This window comes from Pseudochaenichthys georgianus, chromosome 13 (assembly GCF_902827115.2).
Source record: "Pseudochaenichthys georgianus chromosome 13, fPseGeo1.2, whole genome shotgun sequence".
NCBI classification, from domain to species: Eukaryota; Metazoa; Chordata; class Actinopteri; order Perciformes; family Channichthyidae; genus Pseudochaenichthys; species Pseudochaenichthys georgianus.
This window is the reverse complement of record NC_047515.1, coordinates 10,115,537-10,138,383: the sequence shown is the minus strand read 5'-3', so window position 1 is coordinate 10,138,383 and position 22,847 is coordinate 10,115,537. Positions and strand designations below refer to the sequence as shown.

General features: G+C 39.9%; 1 protein-coding gene and 1 long non-coding RNA gene across 2 annotated transcripts in view; both read left to right on the top strand.

Annotated features, from left to right (window-relative positions):
• Nucleotides 1–22,847, top strand: part of LOC139434969 (uncharacterized) — a 91,165-nt gene that overhangs the window by 12,043 nt on the left and 56,275 nt on the right. The gene's annotated exons all lie outside the window — the stretch shown is intronic.
• Nucleotides 4,871–21,122, top strand: LOC117457780 (L-amino-acid oxidase-like). The gene is made up of 8 exons (XM_034098007.1): nt 4,871–4,891; nt 11,843–11,927; nt 12,304–12,518; nt 12,619–12,731; nt 13,388–13,589; nt 17,311–17,379; nt 17,464–17,600; nt 20,354–21,122. The coding sequence occupies exons 2-8, from the start codon at nt 11,897–11,899 to the stop codon at nt 21,120–21,122; spliced, it is 1,536 nt and encodes a 511-aa protein (XP_033953898.1). The 5' UTR covers nt 4,871–4,891; nt 11,843–11,896.

The window sequence follows — 22,847 nt, the reverse complement described above, 5'->3', positions numbered from 1 at the left end:
CTCCTGGGAATGGACGCTCACATTACCTTTAAGGGCAGCCGACATAAACGAATGCCGTGCTTCCATGAGCGTCAAATCCCGACGCAGATGGGAATACATTGCAATCAGTTGAAAGCTATTTGCGTCCCTTTATGACGCTGAAAGAGCCTAGGAGCGTCACAATTGGATGCCACGGACACTGACCAAACGTCGCTATTGGACGCTTAGGGAGTGAGAGTGTGTTGGACTGTCACATCAAGGGAGTTGTGCTCCAACCTGGTGATAGAGTCCTAGTCCACAACATGAGTGAGAGAGGTGGACCTGGAAAATTGAGGTCCTACTGGGAACAAACTGTGTATGTCGTCAAAGAACAAGTTGGTGAAATTCCTGTGTACAAAGTGTGCCCTGAGACAGGTGGTTATAAGATCCGTACCCTCCATCGAAATCTCCTACACGTTGTCAATGACCTACCTGTAAACTTGCCTGAACTAACAGGAAATCCGCTACCACCTAGAGCAGGGGTGGCCAACCCGCGGCTCTCGAGCCGCATGCGGCTCTTTGCCTAGTTTCATGCGGCTCTTCAGTTCATATCGAATTTTATATGTGTGAGTTTGGGGGAGAACCACTGACTCCTGACTAGTGGTGCACGGTGTACCGATACTTGAAAGGTACCGCGATACCCTGCCGTTAAAAACGTTATGACTCCTCCGTTTCATTAGTATCGGTACTTTAAGAATGACGGGGGAAAGTACTCCGGTGAGAAAGCGCCGTTTACTAAGAGCTGTGTGTGTTCAGCGCTCTGCTTCTACTCCCTGCACTGCAGTCCTGCCTGCAGTCCCGCTCCTCTCAAGCACGCTCAAGTGCCTCCCCTCTCAAGCACGCTCTAAGTCCCTCCCTCTCTCGTGCACGCGCTAGCTGCCAGAGCATGTGAGAAAACGAGAAGCATGGCTGCGAGTGGGAGTGCAACTGCCGCTGCGCCTCGGCTTGTTGACAACAAAGACGCCAGAAGCGAAATGTTGATGTATTTGAGCTATATCTCTGACAGTGAGGGCAAGCCTCCGGACACCACGAGGCCTGTCTGTGAGAAATGTATTTTATTTAATACGAATTCTTGTCATTTATTTTATTTATTGTTCTCATTGTTTAAAAGTGTGTGTTATAGTTATGGTTCTGGTGTGAAATAAAGCACAATAATTACATTTAAGACTGTTTCCCTTTTTTTAAGAAAAATAATCGGAATCGCAATTCTTGACTTGATATCGAAACCAAAATGTTGGGATCGTATCGTGACAACACTACTCCTAATAATAATAATAATAATAATTCTGACATCATTTGGCCGGTCAAAGTTGTTTGGGCTCGGATAAAATCGCTCCGTTACTTTCGTCCCGTGTTACTTTCGTCCCGTGTTACTTTCGTCCCGTGTTACTTTCGTCCCGTGTTACTTTCGTCCCGTGTTACTTTCGTCCCGTGTTACTTTCGTCCCGGCTCTCCCTGTGTGGTGTCAGGTGTCAGTATGAGAGGATGACAGCGCATCTAATTTTGATGTGGCCCAAGAGCCAATCACAATAATACCTGCAATGCAGTGAACCAATCACCTTTGAGGGGGGGGAAATCTATCGTTGATTAAACACTATCCAGTGTTTCCCCTGTGCCCGCCAACGGAGCCCCGCGCCCCCCCTGAAATTCAAGGTGTTATATATATATAATTTTTTTTTAAATATATATAGCACCAAATTGCAAATAATCTACTGTCACTTTTCACATTGAACATGTGCTCTTTTATTAAATAAACTAAACGCTTTCATTTTAAGTTATGAGTTTAGTGTTCCTAAGAAACCCTGATGCATTAATCAATAACAATAATCCATAGCTCCTCTCTCTGCTCCAGAGGATTTAAAAAATATATCCCAATGCATCAATGACGTTGAAATCTTGTCTCCAGAAAACAAAAAACTGAAACAAGCGGTATCAGTGAATGTGTGTTTGATGTGGCTCTTTGCAGTAACATAGAACAAATGTGGCTCTTAACCTCTGACTGGTTGGCCACCCCTGACCTAGAGGGAAGAGCAAGAGTCATCATGTTGAGAAACAATGACAGAGAGAGACATCACAAAGCAGTGACTCAGAAAACTCTGATGATGAGGCACCAAGAGTACGATACTGGCTAAGAGTACCTCCACAAGCTGGACTTCACTCACAGAATGTTGAACCTAGCTCTGGATCTCAGCGAAACACAGACGGTCCGAAAAGGGTACCTGAACCACATAGATATAGAGTGCCATCGAGATATCATACACCAGAACAACATGGAGTTATTACACCTGAGAGAGAAACCAGACAAGAACAACCAGAAGAACGGACTGATGAGGAAGACCTGCCTGTGGATTCTGAAGCACCGGAAGAGCATGAGTATGTACAAGTACCCTATGGCTATGACCGACCTGTGACACCTCAGGATGAGCCAGTGAGGAAATCCACACGGGACAGGAGACCTCCTCAAACGCTGACATAAGACTCCCTTGGTCAGCCATCCTCCAGATCATGTGGGTCTACAGACCCAGTGGGACTCTATACTGTACAAGCCCTGCCATTCTGGGGAATGCAGCCCGTTCCTATGCCACATTACACTACACACCAGACACTGCCTTACACTGTAATGCTACCATACATACATGCATATTGAGAAGGAAAGTTTGTTACACCCACTCTTATACATATTGTATTCACCTGTACATTTAAAGAAGTGCCCTTGTGAGAGTGTGTATAAGTGTTTTAAGTTCAAAAGAGAAGGGGCACAAGTTAAGAGGTTGATGGTTAATGTCGGGAGCCATTTTTCTTTGTCGGGGAGTGTGTGACCCACACAGTGTGTGATCACAATTTTATGTTTATATTTAATATCATTTTAGAAACCTGTTTAACAATGGACAGCAGGGGGCAGTAGATGGCAGGGTAACACTGCCGTAAAGGGGTTTGTTGTGATTTGCGCCTGCCTAAACGGACTGATGTGGAGACGGAGCTGCCGTTGGCTTGCCATTCTGGCAAGACCCGCCAAACGAGCAGCTAAGAATTTGGTTGTTCATCATTTCTCCTGTTTTGCAGGTCTGTTTTGTGTACATATGTGACCCGCTCTATCGAAATCAGTCGGAAGTCGCAACGGCTCATTTCAAAATAAACGTGGATTTACGTAAAAAACTATTTTTTCGGGGTTCAGGTGTTTTGTTTGATTTTAAACAAACAAAGTCTTGGCTTTCAGAATATGAAACTTTTATTTCCAAAATCACACAATAAATACATTTTTGAAGCTTGTAAAGGGACGAAGACAGGCACCTCTCACTCGCAATCTGCTCTTCCGCAGCGCCGCCCCCCCCCCCTCCCTCCGGCTGAAATTATGAATGTAAGGCGTATAGTAATCATAGATAACACGGCAGGGTCCCTTACAGTTTGTTTTCATCTGATTTCAATTAAACAAAGTCTTGGCTTTCAGAATATTAAACTTGTTTCGGCAAATTCAGATGATAAATACAACTTTGAAGCTTGTAACGGCATAATTACAAGCGGAGAACGGAGTAACTTAACGTCACAGCAGGCATAACAACAGCCGGTGTTTCTCGTGAGTGTTTTCCCTGGGAAACAAACACAAACGCAAAATTACACAAACACACACACACACACGTATACACACACACACACTCGCGAGCTTCCCCTCCAAATGAAAATATCTTCCCTCCGTAGTATTTTGATCATTTGCTCCACTAATAATCAATCAGATCGATGGATTCCAGAGAAGAGAAAACTTTGAAAGCCTTTTTCTCAAAATTATGACTCTGTGACAGTCATTATATAAGTGACATATTTCATTTAATATTTGGAGTAGAACAACAATCCTGATATCATTAGAAAGCTAGGAATATCCTCTTTCCAACAGTGTATACAACTCAAAATGTGTCTTCGGGTCAATGTGACGGATTTCGATGGAGCAGGTCACATATTGTCACAAGTGTTATAAGAATCCACGGTAGTGTTGTGTCACAATGTCCTAGTGTTTGAAGTGGTGTTTGGACGTTATTTATTGTCTTCAATGCTGCGTAGGAGACTGCCTCGTGGTTGCTGTGTGCGCGTGTGTGTAATGGCGGTCGCTATTTTAATGTAGCATAACTGAGCTTTGATCAAAGTGAATGCAAGTAAATGTAATTGTTTACAGCTCCTATACATTTTGTACTTACATATTTTCCGGGTTTATATCCTAAGTATTTTGTGTGTGTGTTTTGTATTATCTGTATGTGTTCAATGGTCAGAGTTAATACATAAATGCTTGTTGACTGCTAATGCTAGCACAGATTAGTTTCTGATGCTTTACCTGGGAAGGTATTTAAAAGGGTTTGATTACAAAATCAATATCTGAATAGAGAAATTGTTATTTTAAGTCATGCTGTTTATTTCAAATATATTGAAGACATGAATATATATAGACAAGTGTTTATATTGAAGACAGAAAAGTGTGAAAACAACAATTGTGTGTGTGTTGTGTCAAATGGTTAAGGGCATTAACAATTGTGTGTGCCAAATGAATAATAAATTCTGGCAAGACCCGCCAAACGAGCAGCTAAGAATTTGGTTGTTCATCATTTCTCCTGTTTTGCAGGAATACTATCTGTCATCGCGCCCTGCATAGCGGGGCCTGTTACACCTACAAATGGCAGGTTTTAAGTTACTTTCCTTAAACCACAGAAACCAACTACTGCTCATGCTTGATATTTTAAAGGATCGTTGTATTAAAGACAAATTTAGCTAAACAAAGACTAAGACATCACTGGTATGCAATATGTACCTAGTTAAATGTAGCCTATATATTGCCAGTTATACTGGCTTCCTTCTTTGTTTGACAAGAGAAATGCTGTAACAAGACTCCGTAAGTATCTCTGTGCAATATATAATTGTACCTCTGTTATCTAGCTTCTACCACACTACATTCTACATGTTACACTTTATTTTATAAATGCTGCTGCTGCTGCTGCTGCTGCTGCTGCTGCTGCTGCTGCTACTTTTCTACCTGAATGTGTACTTTGTAAATTGAAATAATCTTTATTATGAATGTGTTTTATAAATTGTAATAACAGTTGATTTTTCATTTAACATGTTATGCGAATTTCTTATCAATACCTCGTACACACTTACCAGACATACATTTTTAACTGATTTGGCTACATTATATGCAATAGAAGAACGTAACTGCACACAGATGTTTTGACATGGAACAATATATTTCCAACTGATATCTATGTTGCGATTAATTTGACGTTGTAATCCTGCTCCGTCTACACATTGGTGTTAATTCATTACTAGTGGAACAGGATCCTTTGATGTGATTGGGTACAATCATGTTAATGACACTAAGTCCCGCCTCCCATTGTTCGAGATCCTTTTGATGTGTGTTATAACAGGTAGGTGTGAAAAGCCCCCCTGTGTAGTGCCTTTTGTTGTCTAATTATTTGATGTGTTGATTAAGGCATACTCTTTGAAGTTATGTTGTCTGGCCCCTGCCCCTCAGAGCCCTTTGTTGTCTAATCTAATTAGCCTTTGATGTTTTGCCCTTTGATGTGAGGTGTTATAACAGGCAGGTGTGATTTCACACTGGTGAAAGCCTTTGATGTTAATCTAGGTGTCTCTTTTGAAGTTATGCGTGAGACTGTCTACCCGCCCCCTCCCAGCCTCCCCCCTTTTCTCCACCCCTTCCTTATGGCTATGACGCCAGCCGATAGTGGGGGTGGAATTAGATGAAGATAGAAATACACTCAAACTAAAAAGACAGGCAATTCCACTTACCAAGTCACCTTTCAAAAAAGAAAAATGGCAAGAGATGCCTCGAATGGGGTTTAATCAGCCTTTGTGACAACTTACCGCCACCCGTCTGGAGCGCCAGTCAAGAAACGAATGCAGCAGCAGTGCGGGGTTCAGACGCCTACAGCCGAAAGATCTGTGCACAAACTTATCTCGTGCCTTCTTTTGGTCATGTGAGCGCGTTCATGTGTGCTGGAGGAGGGGCTCTGTGAGGAAGTGGCAGAGTCACCCCGGCCAGAGGCAACACGATTGTCTGAATATCTTGAAGCCCTATACAAAAAAAATTAAAAAAGGTACAAGTATATTGTGTTGAAAATATCGCAAAAAGTCGTAATATTGTATAATGTATTAGTTGCATGTTGTATTTTTCTAGAAATCACTATGTAGTTTTTCAAAAAATATAATGGAGAAAGGAGAGAAAGACAAAAAAAAACAAAATATCACAGTATGTTGAAAAAATATGAAAAAAGTAATGTTGTGTTTAAAATAACATGAAAGAAATCAAAGTAACGCCTCTAAAAAACATATATTTAGAAAAGTAATGTTAGTCATGTAAAGTTAGCAAGACTGCTGTGTTTCATCGAAACAGTTTTAAAATCACAAACTTGCCTTTTAGAGAGACATAAAGAAAACGAATTCCTTACAATCAATGAATATTTTACCCGGTTAAAAAGGTTTGCATCCATTAAAGTGTAACTAAAAGTATCTTAGTAACACAAGAAAAGAGAATAAAGCATTGATGTCAACAAAACTGGATTGCTCCAATGAAATAATAAATAAATAATTTAAAAAAAGTGCTTTTAAAGAAAGCTGTGTATTCAGATAAAGTATTTTATTTTCAGAAATGTTTTAAGGTTTTGCATACATAAAAAGTGTATCTTACAGTTCCTTTGTGAGAGAATTACACACAAATCTGCAGAGTGTCACTAAAATGTTTTACACAGTGACTGACATTCTGTATGGGGGTTCACACCTGAGCTGCTGCAGGGGGAGGGCGTTGAAAAGGGGGTGAGTATGTTTGGCTCTCGGGGGATGGTGTATTAAGAGTCAGATTCTTAATGAAATCTTTACACATAAATCTGCAGAGTGTCTGTAAAAAGTCTTAAAATCAAAAAACTTGCCTTTTAGAGTCAGAATCCTAACGAAATCTCCTCAAACAGAGTACTTCATGGTAGTGGTCCGCTTTTATACACAAAAGTGTATCTTTTCAGTAACTTTCTCAGAGAATTTAAGCATAAATCTGTCAAATGTTCAAAACAGCCTTGTTTTCACTGAAATAGCCTCAAAATCACAAACTGACATTAAGAGTCAGAATCCTAATTAAATATACTAAAAAAGAGTACTTTCATGGTAGTGGTCAGCTTTTAAAAAGAATAGTGTATCTTTCAGTAACTTTCTCAGAGAATTTAAGCATAAATCTGTCAAATGTTCAAAACAGCCTTGTTTCACTGAAATAGCCTCAAAATCACAAACTGCCATTAAGAGTCAGATTCTTAACGAAATCTACGGACACAAGGTCTACTTCATTATCTACTTTTCAGCTTTTGAATACAAAAGTGTATATGCTTGACGAAATATACTAAAACAAAGTACTTCATGGTAGTGGTTAGCTTTTTTAAAAGAAAAGTGTATCTTTCAGTAACTTTTTGAGAGAGTTAAGCATACATTTGTCAAATGTTCAAAACAGCCTTGTTTTCACTGAAATAGCCTCAAAATCACAAACTGGCTGAAACTGTACAGTGAATTGGAGAAATTACAGCACAGAGTTTTCTACTATGACACAGATCGTATAATCTATGTGACAAGGCAGGGGGAGACTCCACTGCCCATGGGGCTTTATCTGGGGGACCCCTAAAAGTTATGCTTACCAGACCAAAAATCAAAAAAGATGCGTGTGAAAGGGATTACACAAATGCATCACAACCTTTCATGGTAGCTGACCACTACCATGAAAGTACTCTGTGTCAGTAGATTTCATTAGGATTCTGACTCTTAATGGCAGTTTGTGATTTTGAGGCTATTTCAGTGAAACAAGGCTGTTTTGAACATTTGACAGATTTATGCTTAAATTCTCTGAGAAAGTTACTGAAAGATACACTTTTGTGTTTAAAATCTGAAAAGTAGATAATGAAGTAGACTTTTTGTCCGTAGATTTCGTTAAGATTCTGACTCTTAATGGCAGTTTGTGATTTTTAGGCTATGTCAGTGAAACAAGGCTGTTTTGAACATTTGACAGATTTATGCTTAAATTCTCTGAGAAAGTTACTGAAAGATACACTATTGTGTATAAAAGCTGACCACTACCATGAAGTACTTTGTATTAGTAGATTTCGTCAAGCATCTGACTCTTAATGGCAATTTGTGATTTTGAGGCAGTCAGTAAAACAAGGCTGTTTTGAAACATTTGACAGATTTATGCTTAAATTCTCTGAGAAAGTTACTGAAAGATACACTTTTGTGTTTAAAAAGCTGAAAAGTAGATAATAAAGTAGACTTTGTGTCCCTAGATTCCGTAAAGCATCTAACTCTTAAGGGCAGTTTGTGATTTTGAGGCTAATTCAGTGAAACAAGGCTGTTTTGAACATTTGACAGATTTATGCTTAAATTATCTGAGAAAGTTACTGAAAGATACACTATTGTGTATAAAAGCTGACCACTACCATGAAGTACTTTGATTTAGTAGATTTCGTCAAGCATATACACTTTTGTATTTAAAAGCTGAAAAGTAGATAATGAAGTAGACTTTGTGTCTGTATATTTCGTTAAGAATCTGACTCTTAATGGCAGTTCGTGATTTTGAGGCTATTTCAGTGAAACAAGGCTGTTTTGAACATTTGACAGATTTATGCTTAAATTCTCTGAGAAAGTTACTGAAAGATACACTTTTGTGTTTAAAATCTGACCACTACCATGAAGTACTTTGTTTTAGTAGATTTCGTCAAGCATATACACTTTTGTATTCAAAAGCTGAAAAGTAGATAATGAAGTAGACTTTGTGTCCGTAGATTTCGTTAAGAATCTGACTCTTAATGGCAGTTTGTGATTTTGAGGCTAATTCAGTGAAACAAGGCTGTTTTGAACATTTGACAGATTTATGCTTAACTCTCTCAAAAAGTTACTGAAAGATACACTTTTCTTTTTAAAAAGCTGACCACTACCATTAAGTACTTTGTTTTAATAGATTTCGTCAAGCATATACACTTTTGTATTCAAAAGCTGAAAAGTAGATAATGAAGTAGACTTTGTGTCTGTATATTTCGTTAAGAATCTGACTCTTAATGGCAGTTCGTGATTTTGAGGCTATTTCAGTGAAACAAGGCTGTTTTGAACATTTGACAGATTTATGCTTAAATTCTCTGAGAAAGTTACTGAAACATACACTATTCTTTTTTAAAGCTGACCACTACCATGAAAGTACTCTTTTTTAGTAGATTTAATTAGGATTCTGACTCTTAATGTCAGTTTGTGATTTTGAGGCTATTTCAGTGAAAACAAGGCTGTTTTGAACATTTGACAGATGTATGCTTAAATTCTCTGAGAAAGTTACTGAAAATATACACTTTTGTGTATAAAAGCGGACCACTAGCATGAAGTACTCTGTTTGAGGAGATTTCGTTAGGATTCTGACTCTAAAAGGCAAGTTTTTTGATTTTAAGACTTCTTACAGACACTCGGCAGATTTATGTGTAAAGATTTCGTTAAGAATCTGACTCTTAACACACTATCCCCCGAGAGCCAAACATACTCACCCCCTTTTCAACGCACTCCCCCTGCAGCAGCTCAGGTGTGAACCCCCCATACAGAATGTCAGTCACTGTGTAAAACTTTCTAGTGACACTCTGCAGATTTGTGTGTAATTCTCTCACAAAGGAACTGTAAGATACACTTTTTATGTATGCAAAAACCTTAAAACATTTCTGAAAATAAAATACTTTATCTGAATACATTTTCTTTAAAAGCACTTTTTTGAAATTATTTATTTATTATTTCATTAGAACAATCCAGTGTTGTTGACATCAATGCTTTATTCTATTTTCTTGTGTTACTAAGATACTTTTAGTTACACTTTAATGGATGCAAACCTTTAACCGGGTAACATATTCATTAATTTGTAAGGAATTTGTTTTCTTTATGTCTCTCTAAAAGGCAAGTTTGTGATTTTAAAACTGTTTCGATGAAACACAGCAGTCTTGATAACTTTACATGACTAATATTACTTTTCTAAATATATGTTTTTTAGAGGCGTTACTTTGATTTCTTTCATGTTATTTTAAACACAACATTACTTTTTTCTTATTTTTTCAACATACTGTGATATTTTGTTTTTTTTTGTCTTTCTCTCCTTTCTCCATTATATTTTTTGAAAAACTACATAGTGATTTCTAGCAAAATACAACATGCAACTAATACATTATACAATATTACGACTTTTTGCGATATTTTCAACACAATATACTTGTACCTTTTTTAATTTTTTTTGTATAGGGCTTCAAGATATTCAGACAATCGTGTTGCCTCTGGCCGGGGTGACTCTGCCACTTCCTCACAGAGCCCCTCATCCAGCACACATGAACGCGCTCACATGACCAAAAGAAGGCACGAGATAAGTTTGTGCACAGATCTTTCGGCTGTAGGCGTCTGAACCCCGCACTGCTGCTGCATTCGTTTCTTGACTGGCGCTCCGGACGGGTGGCGGTAAGTTGTCACACAGGCTGATTAAACCCCATTCGAGGCGTCTCTTGCCATTTTTCTTTTTTGAAAGGTGACTTGGTAAGTGGAATTGCCTGTCTTTTTTAATTTAGTTTGAGTGTATTTCTATCTTCATCTAATTCCATAAGGAAGGGGGTGGAGAAAAGGGGGAGGCTGGGAGGGGGCGGGTAGACAGTCTCACGCATTACTTCAAAAGAGACACCTAGATTAACATCAAAGGCTTTCACCAGTGTGAAATCACACCTGCCTGTTATAACACCTCACATCAAAGGGCAAAACATCAAAGGCTAATTAGATTAGACAACAAAGGGCTCTGAGGGGCAGGGGCCAGACAACATAACTTCAAAGAGTCTGCCTTAATCAACACATCAAAGAATTAGACAACTACACAGGGTGGCTTTTCACACCTACCTGTTATAACACACATAAAAGGACTAGACTACAAAGGGGTGTGAGGTGGCATAGGCCAGACAATATAACTTCAAAGAGACTATCTTAATCAATACATCAAAGAACTAAACAACAAAGGCACTACACAGGGGGGCTTTTCACACCTACCTGTTATAACACACATCAAAAGGATCTCGAACAATGGGAGGCGGGACTTAGCTCATTAACATGATTGTACCCAATAACATCAAAGGATCTCGCAATGGGAGGCGGGACTTAGCTCATTTGCATACTTTGGGGCGTGTCCACCTGTCACTTTTTCATGCATGCTACTGTGATTGAAACAGCATCATTACCACTACTAGTACATTTTCACTTTCAGGTCAGATATTAAGTGAAGATGGAGGAAATGAGTTATGCTAGGGACTAGTATACCCTCACTAATCTGATTTGTTCAGTGTGGTTGACTCTTGAGCCGGTGTGGGAACATTTTTCTGGAAGACCTGAGGAGCCACTCAGTCCCTCATTAGAATTGCGTTGTGTGGGATTTCACACATATCACGCGTCCGGGTTTTCCAGGCTTTTTATGGACGGAGAGACAAAGACTAGAACGTTGAGTTTTAGCAGGGACTCAGTCATTTCTCCTCAGTCATGCATAGGCTTATGACAACCTACAAGACATTACCTTTGTCAAAGGTGAGTGGAACACAGAGATAGTCCTGTCTGAACTAGGAACATTTCTCACCCATTTAAGATGATTTGCGTATGAGATGATCGGAGAAGAATCTAGAATTCTCTAAGAAAAAAACAGTTTCGAGTGAACACATTTATAGTACTACTATGAGATTTGTATCTAGTAATTGCTTTGACAGTACTTCCTGAACATTTATCCACTTAACTTGCAACATGTCGTCTTTGTTAGGCTTCCTCTAATAGTGTCAGTATCCGAAGGAAGAAGTGGAGTACCATTCTCAAGATGATCCCTCACATGGCACTGTGTAAATTATGCAAGTACTAATTAAACTGCTATTACATTACATTAATAGTGTATTGTATATATTTTACAATTATTATTTGCCATGGATTTAATCATTGAATCTGCATCTTGAAAGTGAGATATTTTGCCAAACAGGTGGATTATTGTGAAGGTGCAATAGGAATCAATGATTGGTCATACATCCTTAGTTCTGCGAGAGCTGTGCTGTGTGTTGTGTTTATGAGCTCAGGATTAAGGAAAGGCAACTGGAAGTTAGACGCTTTGTTTATTTTTTCAGTGCAAGCTGTTCAATTCTGACTTTTACAGCATGGAAGTATTGTTCCATTTCTGAATTTGCCTCATGATTTTTGGAATTCACTTGAATTCACGGTTTATTGTTCCATCAGTTCCTCTGGTTCTCATCGGGCTTGTGGTGTTCGCTGTGAGTGGGATATTTGGAGACCCTATATATGAGTGCCTACAAGACACAGACTACAGTGAGCTGCTGGACATTGTGGATAAAGGCCTGCCTCCCACTAAGACACCTCGTCACATAGCAATCGTCGGCGGGGGCATCGCTGGACTGACTGCTGCAAAGATCTTAGAAGATGCCGGACATATGGTAAAACAAAGACATTTTTCAGAGGGGATAGCCTGGTGATGATACCTGGAATATGGGTTGAGAAGATGTGTATTCAATAGTTGTTTATGTGGACCAAAAGGTGACCATAATAGAAGCCAGTAACCGTATTGGAGGACGTGTGGAGACCTTCAGGAATAATAGAGAGGGCTGGTATGCAGAAATTGGCGCCATGAGGATCCCCAGCTTTCATAAGTGAGTACAGTGATGACCGGGGCGTGTCTTACAACTATCTGGCACGCCATAACTTGATAGTGACATATAAATGTTGAAGGCACTTTGTTTCATCAGCAAAATACTTAACCCTAACCGTAACCCACTATCCCCAACAATATAGATAACATATGTAATTCATATTTGCAATTACTCTCCGCTAAAGAAAAATATCAAGCAAGTGTCAACTATGATAAAGTTATACTTTACTTAAAAAAATATGTTATATTAAATGTTTGTATAATTTTTCTTTGAGTAACTTTTTTTATGGTTCAATTTAAGCCCACCACACAAAGGTTAAGTTCTCAAGAAGAACCTAATTTAGTACTTAACATCTGTCAATATCTAATGTATGGTTATTTATAATTTCCTGATAGCTAATAAGTTGTTGATGAATGGATTCTGGTCTGGAATACGATGAATGGATAGACTTTATCATGACGTTTCTGTGCAACCTCTGAAAACCTGAAATCCACGTTCCCCACTGTATACACGCATCCAATTAGAAGCTTTTAAAATGGCGGACAAATAACTATATGTTCTATGTACTTCATCTACAACTGATCTTGCCACAAAATAATAATGTTAAAATTGTCTTACAAGTACAACATATTTAATATGAAGTATCTATTCCACAGAATCCTGCTTTCCTTTGTCTCCAAATTACAAATTGCACTTAACCCCTTCATCCAAGACGACATCAACACCTACTATTTGATCAATGGAGTGCTGCAGAAGACCACTGCTGTGGAAAACAACCCTGGTGTGCTCAACTATAGCTTGAATGAAAGTGAGAGGGGGAAGTCCGCTGCTCAACTCTTCAGTGAGACACTCTGGAAGGTTTGTACACATCCCAATCATAGACTGTATATATAAACAATCCCAACTAAGCGGCAAACTCTGTGGAACAGCCGAGAAGCCAATACAGAAGTGCCACACACTGCAGTTCATACATGGGCCGCTAGGGACTGGCTGCAGAAAGGAGCAATTTCCATAGACCCCCATGTTAAAATGCCCAACTTTACAGCAGAAAAAAACATGTTTCTACCCATGGATGCAATAAATATTATTATCGATATAGTTAGATTCCACCTTCATGATTATGAATCTGTGAGTGAATTGTTTTCTAACACGACCCTTTTATTTATATTAGGTCTTAAAGTTTTTGGATAAATTAGGACGTGGTCACGTTGATGGACACGTACATGCCTCACTGTCAGCTAACAGCAACTTGTCCACTCTGCTAGGCTACAACCATAGAGGCTACAACGTTAGTTAGTCATAGTACTGTACTTGACCCTTTAGCTTTAGCCGTGTTCGTGGTGATTGTGCCTTTTAGGGAATATTGTTACAAATACCAGACAATTAAAATGTCATGTTGTGCACTTGAATGTACTAACAGAACTTCCAAGAAGTCTAAAATAATAATATTATACATGTTAACCCCGTTCGCAGGTGTTTGTGTGCTTGGTAGCTTAGCTTGTTACTTATTAGCCAGCTAAGGACGTAACCCTTTATGCATACATATACATTTTAGTTTATGATTCAGCCTTGAGTAAGACTTTTATAGTCTATGGCTATGACGCCCATAATGCTAAACGGGAGCAAATGTTAATAGGGGACCCAATTATCCCAGTGGTGGCCGCCGGAGCTAACGGAGCCGCAGGGGGCTAGCTCCAGCCGGCGTCCCGGAGCTAGCCCACTGCGGCTCCGTTAGGTCTGGGCGGTGGAGTCCGTCTTTTCTCAACGTGTGAATGACAAGCATTAAGAATAACAACATATAGCTAATTCTCTTGCAGATTGTCTCATTTGATTATGAATGTAACGTTAATATAGGGGAACTACACTGTTAGCAGTAACTTGGTATGCATGTATTTCATGTTAGCTTAGCTTCTTAGCCTGAGCTAGCTCTGTTTACTTCCAGTTCGGAGACAGCAGGTCCCGCCTCTTTGCCCTTATTTGGAGCAGGCGGGATTAGACTCTGACGTCACAGTCGAGCCGATAGTGGCCGACTCCGCCTAATAAGGGCTTCACGGCAACTCTGCTGAATCCTATCGGTGACGTCACGGATACTACGTCCATTTATATATACAGTCTATGATCCCAACCCTTAAAGTCATCGTTACTACCTTTCAGGGGCGCCGTAAGGGGATGAAAAGTTAGGACGATTCTAAGGGCCTGTGACTGACACCTTTCATCAATCATCAACAATTAACATTAATATAACGTTAAATTGATAATGTACTCACTAAACTTACGATTCATTTCACTTTTTTTCCTCCAAAAGTTAATTATCCAAGGCCTCTTTACAACCCCCTCTATTTACATGTAATGGTTTGGTCCTGCCTCCAAACGCTGTGCGGCACCCGGCGGCACCGCACTTTCTGGCAGAGAGTGAGAGCATGTGAGGAGGGATGCTAGTACTTACATATGTACGATGTCTCAACGACTAACAAAGTCAGGCTTTCAAAAAAGAAAAGAAAGGAGAGAAAGACAAGAGAGAGGGACTAAAGGGCGACAGTATGTCACACAGTTTTTCAAAAGAAAAGGTGGGTGTGGTCCATGAGTGGTGGAAATGAGTCTGTTAGCTAAGCTTAGCCCATTGTAAATAATAATTGTAATGTTTTGCAGACATTAAGTAGCCTACTGTTAATATATTCACAGAGAATGCAGAGGTTTTTCATGTCACTCCTCTTTTAGCTGACATTTAATAAATTCAGGTATGTTTTTAGCAGCTATTCATACTAAATCAGTTGCCCCCCCCTGGTGCCAAGACCAACAGATCCATATTTAGGCTTAGCAGCCCTGTCCCTGTCCCTATCCCAGCCCGGTCCCCCCATAAGGCTTTGAAGTCTTGCCATGCTGTCCATTGAAAGCCAGTTGGCTAGAAAGCTGGACTTCAAGGACTTGATCAGTGACTTTGCCTGTAAGAAGGCTAGGCTCTTGGTGAGTAAGGCTGAGCAAGAGCTCGTAATAACTATTTTATAAATGATAATATTGGTGTTAATGTTCACTTTATTTTAATTTAAGAGGTCATGTATATTTAAGTTATATTTATTTTGATTTATGAATGTGCCATTCAAAAATGTCATTAAAAATGCATGTACACCATAAAAGATGACTATTGAGGTCTATTGTCAGGAATGTTAGTGTTATATCAAATAGTGAATTCTACTGCAGCAGAATGTTGCACGTCTGCACAGTGTTATATTTTCACCGCTGAGTGTCAGTAAATATTGTGCGGTTAGTATTGGACTACAGCAGGGGTGGGGAACCTTTTTCCTCTCAAGGGCCATTTCAATTTTTACAATATCCTCAGAGGGCCGTACAAATTATTGACCTCTGCTTAAAAAAACTAAAATCACAGCCCATTCATTTCATTCTGTGTAAAGAAAAAGCAACCTCTTAATCCAGATATCTCACCATGACTCGCGCATGCATGCACGTGCACGGTGTGGCGTGACCACCAAAACAGAAAGATATGGACACAAGATGTGTGCAAATGTATTTAGTTTCCTATCCATGTGAACATGATTTAAGTGGGGGGGGGACCTAACCTCCTCTAGGGGGGTCCGGGAAGATATATTTTTTAAATGTTGAAGTTAAAAGCATCAATCTGGTGCACTTTGAGAGCAACATCAGGAGATCTATGGATCCATCTCTCAACACCGAGATGAAACAGAACTGGAAGCAGATTTCTTTTTCTTTATGGATATTTGACAAATCACTCTCCTTTAAACTGTATTATTGTTTATTAATAACAACTTTTGTCTGTCATATAGTATTTTATACCTGTTTACTTTATTCTCATATTTGTTTTATAACTATAATGATCATATAAAGATGTGCCTTTACCTCACTGGTTGTAGAAAAAACTTCTTATATTCGTTAGCATAGCTAGCTAACCAGATGCTAATAACAACAAAGTTATTGACTGTATGATCAGTATGACGGATGAGCAGATGCCACTGGGCTTTCAACTAAGAAACTGCAGCATGTGTACGGCTCCTTATGGGTACTGCAGTTGCTGAAGTGCTGGATCGACGGTCTGGTGCTCTGTCAGAACTGCACCCCTGTCAGTCGAGACCATAGGTCGAGACATATACCACGTGATGACACGTTCGGCTTGTGTTGTGTTCAAGGACCCTGAAAAACAGGAAAAACAGACACTCGCTTGTTTAATTTTTTTGCGGTCTAGATTTCTTACATTTTTTTCTTTTTTGCGTGTGTTTATAAATTACCTCGAGGGCCGTACCAAATTGTCTCGCGGGCCGTATACGGCCCGGGGGCCGGAGGTTCCCCAACCCTGGACTACAGGATAGATGCAAGCCTGTACAGGTAGAGTTATTTAAAGCATAAACGGGTTGGTTGGGTTCTGGAGGTGTGGTTACAGCATTGTGCTTGGTTGGCGTGGCCTGGGCCTGGTGGTGGGGCCCAATGTGATTTCTTTTCATGGGGCCCAAAATCCCTGGCGGCCCCCCTGCTACCTTTGGACACATTTGTTTTTTAATTGCACGACGACATTAATGTGTTTTTTTTCACTATTTAAATCCGTGCATAGGTTGAGCATGACCTCAATGTAATTGGCTGCAGTGCCATGTTGGATACATATGATTCCTACACAACAAAGGTAAAGATGATTTTGACATTGTCACATATGCCACAGTTTGAATCTGAATGAAAAATCACATGAGACATTTTCCATTACTGACAGGAATATCTGGTGAAGGAGGGCAACCTGAGTCCTGAAGCCTTGAGGATGATCGGGGACATCCTGATTGATAGCAGCCTCTTCTACACATCACTCATAGAGATGCTGTACATACACTCCGACATCACTGCCAACACTGAGTGAGAACTAATAATGTTACAGTTTTCAGACTTAGCATTGGCTCACTGGTGGTTGTTAGACGTAGTAGAGCATCTCAGCAGGAGCCGGAATAGCTTTTTTCAGAGTCCCTCAAGGATGCCATTTATATACTATCCCCTTTTAGGTATGAACTTGTAGTGTCATGGCCTGGCTCTTGGCCATAACAAAAAGTGTGGGAAGGACAAGAATATGTATAGGAAAAGGTGTTTATTTGGCAAAACTCAATGTGGCCAAATTGTTACGAATGGGTGAAGCAGGTAGGACTCAAATGCAGAATAACGAAAAGCGAGCTTTATTAAATAATAAAGCTGTGGCAAAAACAAGGCAGAATCCAAAATATCCAAAGCAGCACAAGGAACACAGACCGTGGAATCACATGGAGGGGAAACAATGAACCGACATGGAACACAGGGGAAGACTAGACTAAATACACAGAAGGGTAATCACAGAACAAGACACAGCTGGGCAGGGGAGGAGAAACACAAGGACAACAGGTGAACACAATCGGGTAATCAGGGAGGGAAACAGACATAAAGCAGACAGGCAGGAAACGGGGGTGAACACTTTACACAATAAAACCCAAGGACAAGAAAAACACCAACACAGAAAAAACTACAAACGTGACAAAACATGAGAATCGTGACAGAACCCCCCCCTCAAGGGACGGATCCCAGACATCCCAAAAAAAAAAAAAACAGCAGGGTGGGTGGAGGGGGACCGGAGGGAGGACACATAACTAGGGCCAAGAAAGGGTGGGTGGAGGGGGTCTGGAGGACGGGTCTCGGGCGGACGGCCCGGGGGAAAGGCAGAGACCAAGGAGGGGGTCTAATAAAATAATAAGCGACGCCGCTCTCCGAGGTCTGGTCCTCTGGGGGGAGAGCGATCGAGGCTCTGGCTCAGGCCTCTTAATCCTCCGGTGCCAGCCGTCAGGTGTCCTCAATCAGTGAATCAGGTGTTCTCAATCAGTGTGGGCACAAGCAGAGGAGGAACATAAAAGGGCCATACACACCACAGGAGACCTCAAAGCAGGGGTCTTCACAGTAGCTATACAATGAATTATCTTCTCAATATGCACCTCCCCTCTGCTTTTTACTGCTTTGCTTTATAGTGAGTTTAAGCTGATTGGAAATAAATGAACCAAACTAAACACTAACAGCAAAAGTTAATGTATAAACAATACAATGTGCTGGAATACAGAGGTGGGAGAAGTACTCAGATATTGAACTTGAGTAAAAGTAGAAGTACCAGAGTGTAGGAATACTCTGATACAAGTAAAAGTCCTGCTTTCAAAATGTTGCTCGAGTAAAAGTACAAAAGTATCAGCATCAAAATATACTTAACGCTTGTGTTGTGTTCAAAAGCTGTTACCGTTCATGGTGTTCGCGGGTCAATTTTGACCCAGGATTTATTTCAGTCCAAAACGCAAAAAAAGAATGACTATCATCCAATATTGTTTTAACTACATCATAACTAACTTATTATGCATTGTTTGTTTGTAGCCTTTATTTAACCAGGTGAAGCCCCTTGAGATCAAAAGATCTCTTTTTCAAGGGTGACCTGCAGCGCATTGGTTACACATGTAACATAAAAACAACAGAACAACAATAAGGACGACATACAACATAAATTACAGGGTACAGTTTACAAACTCTATTTACAGTGACAGGTACCATGAGTATCAAACAGCATGTCACCCAGCCGAGTTGTAAAATGATGCAGGGGAACCAAAGTGCTCAGTTTTAAACATTTTTGAGAGTGTTCCAATTTAGTGGATCTGCACAACTAAAAGCTTTCTTCCCTAAGACAGTCCTAGCACTTGACACATTTAATAAAATCACATCATGAGATCTCAGGCAATAAGTACTTTCAATTCGTCGAGAGATCAGAGAGCAGATCTAAGGTCAAAGATGAATCTTGATTGGGCCAAATTTGACCCCGGGTCACCGACAACAATGCTGCTGGGTCTTCCCAGACCCGAACACCAAAATATACACTTTTTTTAAGAGACCTTCAGACTTGGCTAAAATTGTCAACATCAGTTTTGTAGTGTTTATATAGCTGTTGTGGAGGATTTCATGAAGCCTTGTTCCGATAAAAAAACGTAGGTATTATATCATTTTAACTTGAAACGGGTCACGGGAGACCCGAACACAATATAAGGGAGGACCAAAAGTAAAAGTACTAAGTAGATTCATCATATTGGTTCATTTCAGAATAATATATATTAAAGGTTTTGATTATAATTATTGATCATTAAAGTGTTCTCAAAGCTGGTAAAGGGGCAGCTAGTTTGAATGACTGTATACTGCAGGGTAGCTTGTGAATGTACTCCAGGTGGAACTAAAGTCTGATTTAAGTGGTGAATATCTCTCAAATCATTGATCAAAATCTGCAAAGTAACTAAAGGTGTTTTTTTTACATTTACTGCAGTAAAAGTACTCGATTTACCTCTGAGTTGTATAGGAGCAGAAGTACAAAGTTGCATGAAATGGAAATACTCAAGTAAAGCACAAGTATCTCAAAATGTTACTTAAGTACAGTACTTGAGTAAATCTACTTAGTTACTTCTCTCCTCTGCTGGAGTAAGCTATAATTTCCCCCAGACCTGAGGACACCTGTAGAATCAGGTGATAACTTTCTGTGAGTTGTCATTATGAGGGCATTTCATGAATTAAAATATGTGTTATTGCAGCTTTAACGATGAACTGTGATTAAACATATTTATATTTCCCAGGTACTATGAAGTGACAAATGGTTTTGAACACCTGCCACAGGCTTTCCAACGGGTGTTAAATGCCACGGTCCTGCTGAACTCCAAGGTCAAGCTGATCAATCAAACAGGCAGCAGTAACGTGACAGTAACGTACCAGGACCGGGGCAACACAGGTTCCCTGATCAGCATGACAGCGGACTATGTCCTGGTTACCACCACAGCCAAGGCTGCCATCTTCATTGACTTCCAGCCGCCTCTCTCCAGGGACAAGATGGAGGCCCTGCGCTCGATTCATTACATCAGCTCCACCAAGGTGGTCCTCAGCTTCAGGGAGCGCTTCTGGGAGAAAGAGGGTATCAGAGGAGGGAAGAGTGTCACGGACCGGCCTTCTCGCTTCATCTACTACCCCAGCCGCCACAGCTTCCCCGGCACCGCCGCAGGGGCCCTCCTGGCGTCCTACACCTGCTCCGACGACTCCACCCTCTTCCAAGGGATGAGCGAGGAGGATCTCATGGCTGTGGTCTTGGAAGACCTGGTGAAGATCCACGGAGAGGACATCAGGCCTCTGTGGACAGGGGGACTGGTGAAGAAGTGGGGCTTGGATCCTTACAGTTTGGGAGCCTTCGCCTTGTTCACACCCTACCAGAGACACTACGCCAGAGAACTGTTCCAGAGTGAGGGCCGCGTGCACTTTGCAGGAGAACACACAGCCGCGCCGCATGGCTGGATAGAGACTGCCATGAAGTCTGCACTCAGGGCAGCTAGAAATATTAATGGCCTAACAGTTTAGTTTTATGTGTAGCATATATTTAGCTTACATTTCTTCCTTAATGATCAATCTTATAGGATGTGCCTGTTGTGTTGGTTAAGCAGTATAACTTGTAAACACTGATGTATAAGTGTGTATCCACCTGATATGATGTCAGGTGCATTTGAGGTACATCTTTTGATCAGCAGTATAAGGTCTTTCTATTGGCAAGTCCAACATTTGCATGAATATGGTTAAATTGTTATCCTGTACAAGGCTTTAGACTGCAACTAACGGAACGTGGTGGAACTACATTTTTAGTGGTGAATGTTCGGGATTTGAAACAAAACTACTTAGTTAGATTGAATCAGGTTTCGAAATATAGCATGGTTTTGGTTAAAATATGTTCTTTGGGTCCCTTAAGTTATGTATATGTTAAGTTTATTATATTATCTAATAATAATAATAACAATGGCCATCTGAGTTTGGTGGGGCTTTACTAATGCATGGTCTATGTGTTTTTAGAGAATATTTAATCATTTTATTACTGAATTAGAGCTGAAAGTTAACTCTGTTTTCAGTCAACTTTTAAATTGTCTAACTCAAATATGAAAGTAAAAAAAGTCAGTGAAATTTTCAATTTTCCCCCGAAACAAAGTTTTAAATGCACAAAAATCAAAGAGCAGATGTTTGGCATGTTGTTTTAACGGTGACTCAAGGATTCATTTGTTTATTTATTTTCTAATTAGTTGAAATAGTACATTTGCATTTGTTCTGGAAAACCTTAACAATAATAAATGTTGTTGCTGTAACAATTTTGTTTGAAATTTTTTATTTCATTTAAGCTACTTTGTATACTGTATTTCAGTTATTCATAATTTTACTTTAGGCTGAAGAAATTAAAACGTTTTTTTGAATAAAGTACTTTACATGTAAATAAAATGTGTAAATAATTTTAGGGCGTTAATAACGCGTTAACGCAAAAAAAATTAACGCCACTAATTATTTTAACGCGATTAACGCATGTGTATTTTTTTTCCTCATCCGCCCCGTAGTTTCAGAGCGCATCGAGTTTAAAATACCATCTACAAGCTGATGCTGCAACCCAGTCTCACGGCATTTCGTGTTCACCAACACGATTTTTAATCTATTGATTCGTGTTCACCAACACGATGTTCCCCTTGTTTTCGTGTTGCACAGCACGATTTTAAAAGCAATGTATTTCTACTGGTAATGTGTTTCGTGCCTGCAGGCTGCAGCACGTCTTTTTCTCCGGTCGGGTCATGGAAGACCGGAAGCTGTGTGGTTCATAAAAACATGTTCTTACTCAATATCAAGCCACAGTTATTGCTTTTATTTTAAATCGTATAATTTCGGACTTTTGTTGCTGTCTGTGAGGAAAATAAATGGGGCTCAGAGCCTCAGAATACTGAAATCTGTATTTTTTAAATCTTTTTTTCCTTCTAATTTGTGATTCTTTTCAAAATAACACACTATTATTTACTCACCAATAACACACAATTATCCTTGCTTTTATTTATTGGTTTAATTCCATAATCTCGGGCTTTTTTGGCATCCGTCAGGAACTGAATTTCAAAATAAAAATAACCGGAAACAGACGTAGGCCTATAAGGGACATTTCGAGCATCATTGCGATTGTCAACATTTCTGAGTTTAGGATGGCCGAAGACACTACACTACCCATAATCCCCAGCTATCGTTTAGGACGACAGTCCCCGTAAGGTTACGCAGAGCGTCAAACAGCTG

What these genes read in the sequence shown, in the direction of transcription:
- LOC117457780 (XM_034098007.1), top strand. Translation starts at nt 11,897, where the DNA reads ATGATCCCTCACATGGCACTGTGTAAATTAT. An exon ending in AGGATCCCCAGCTTTCATAA is followed by an intron (nt 12,732 to 13,387) that starts GTGAGTACAGTG and finishes TCTATTCCACAG; the next exon opens with AATCCTGCTTTCCTTTGTCT. An exon ending in ATGATTCCTACACAACAAAG is followed by an intron (nt 17,380 to 17,463) that starts GTAAAGATGATT and finishes CATTACTGACAG; the next exon opens with GAATATCTGGTGAAGGAGGG.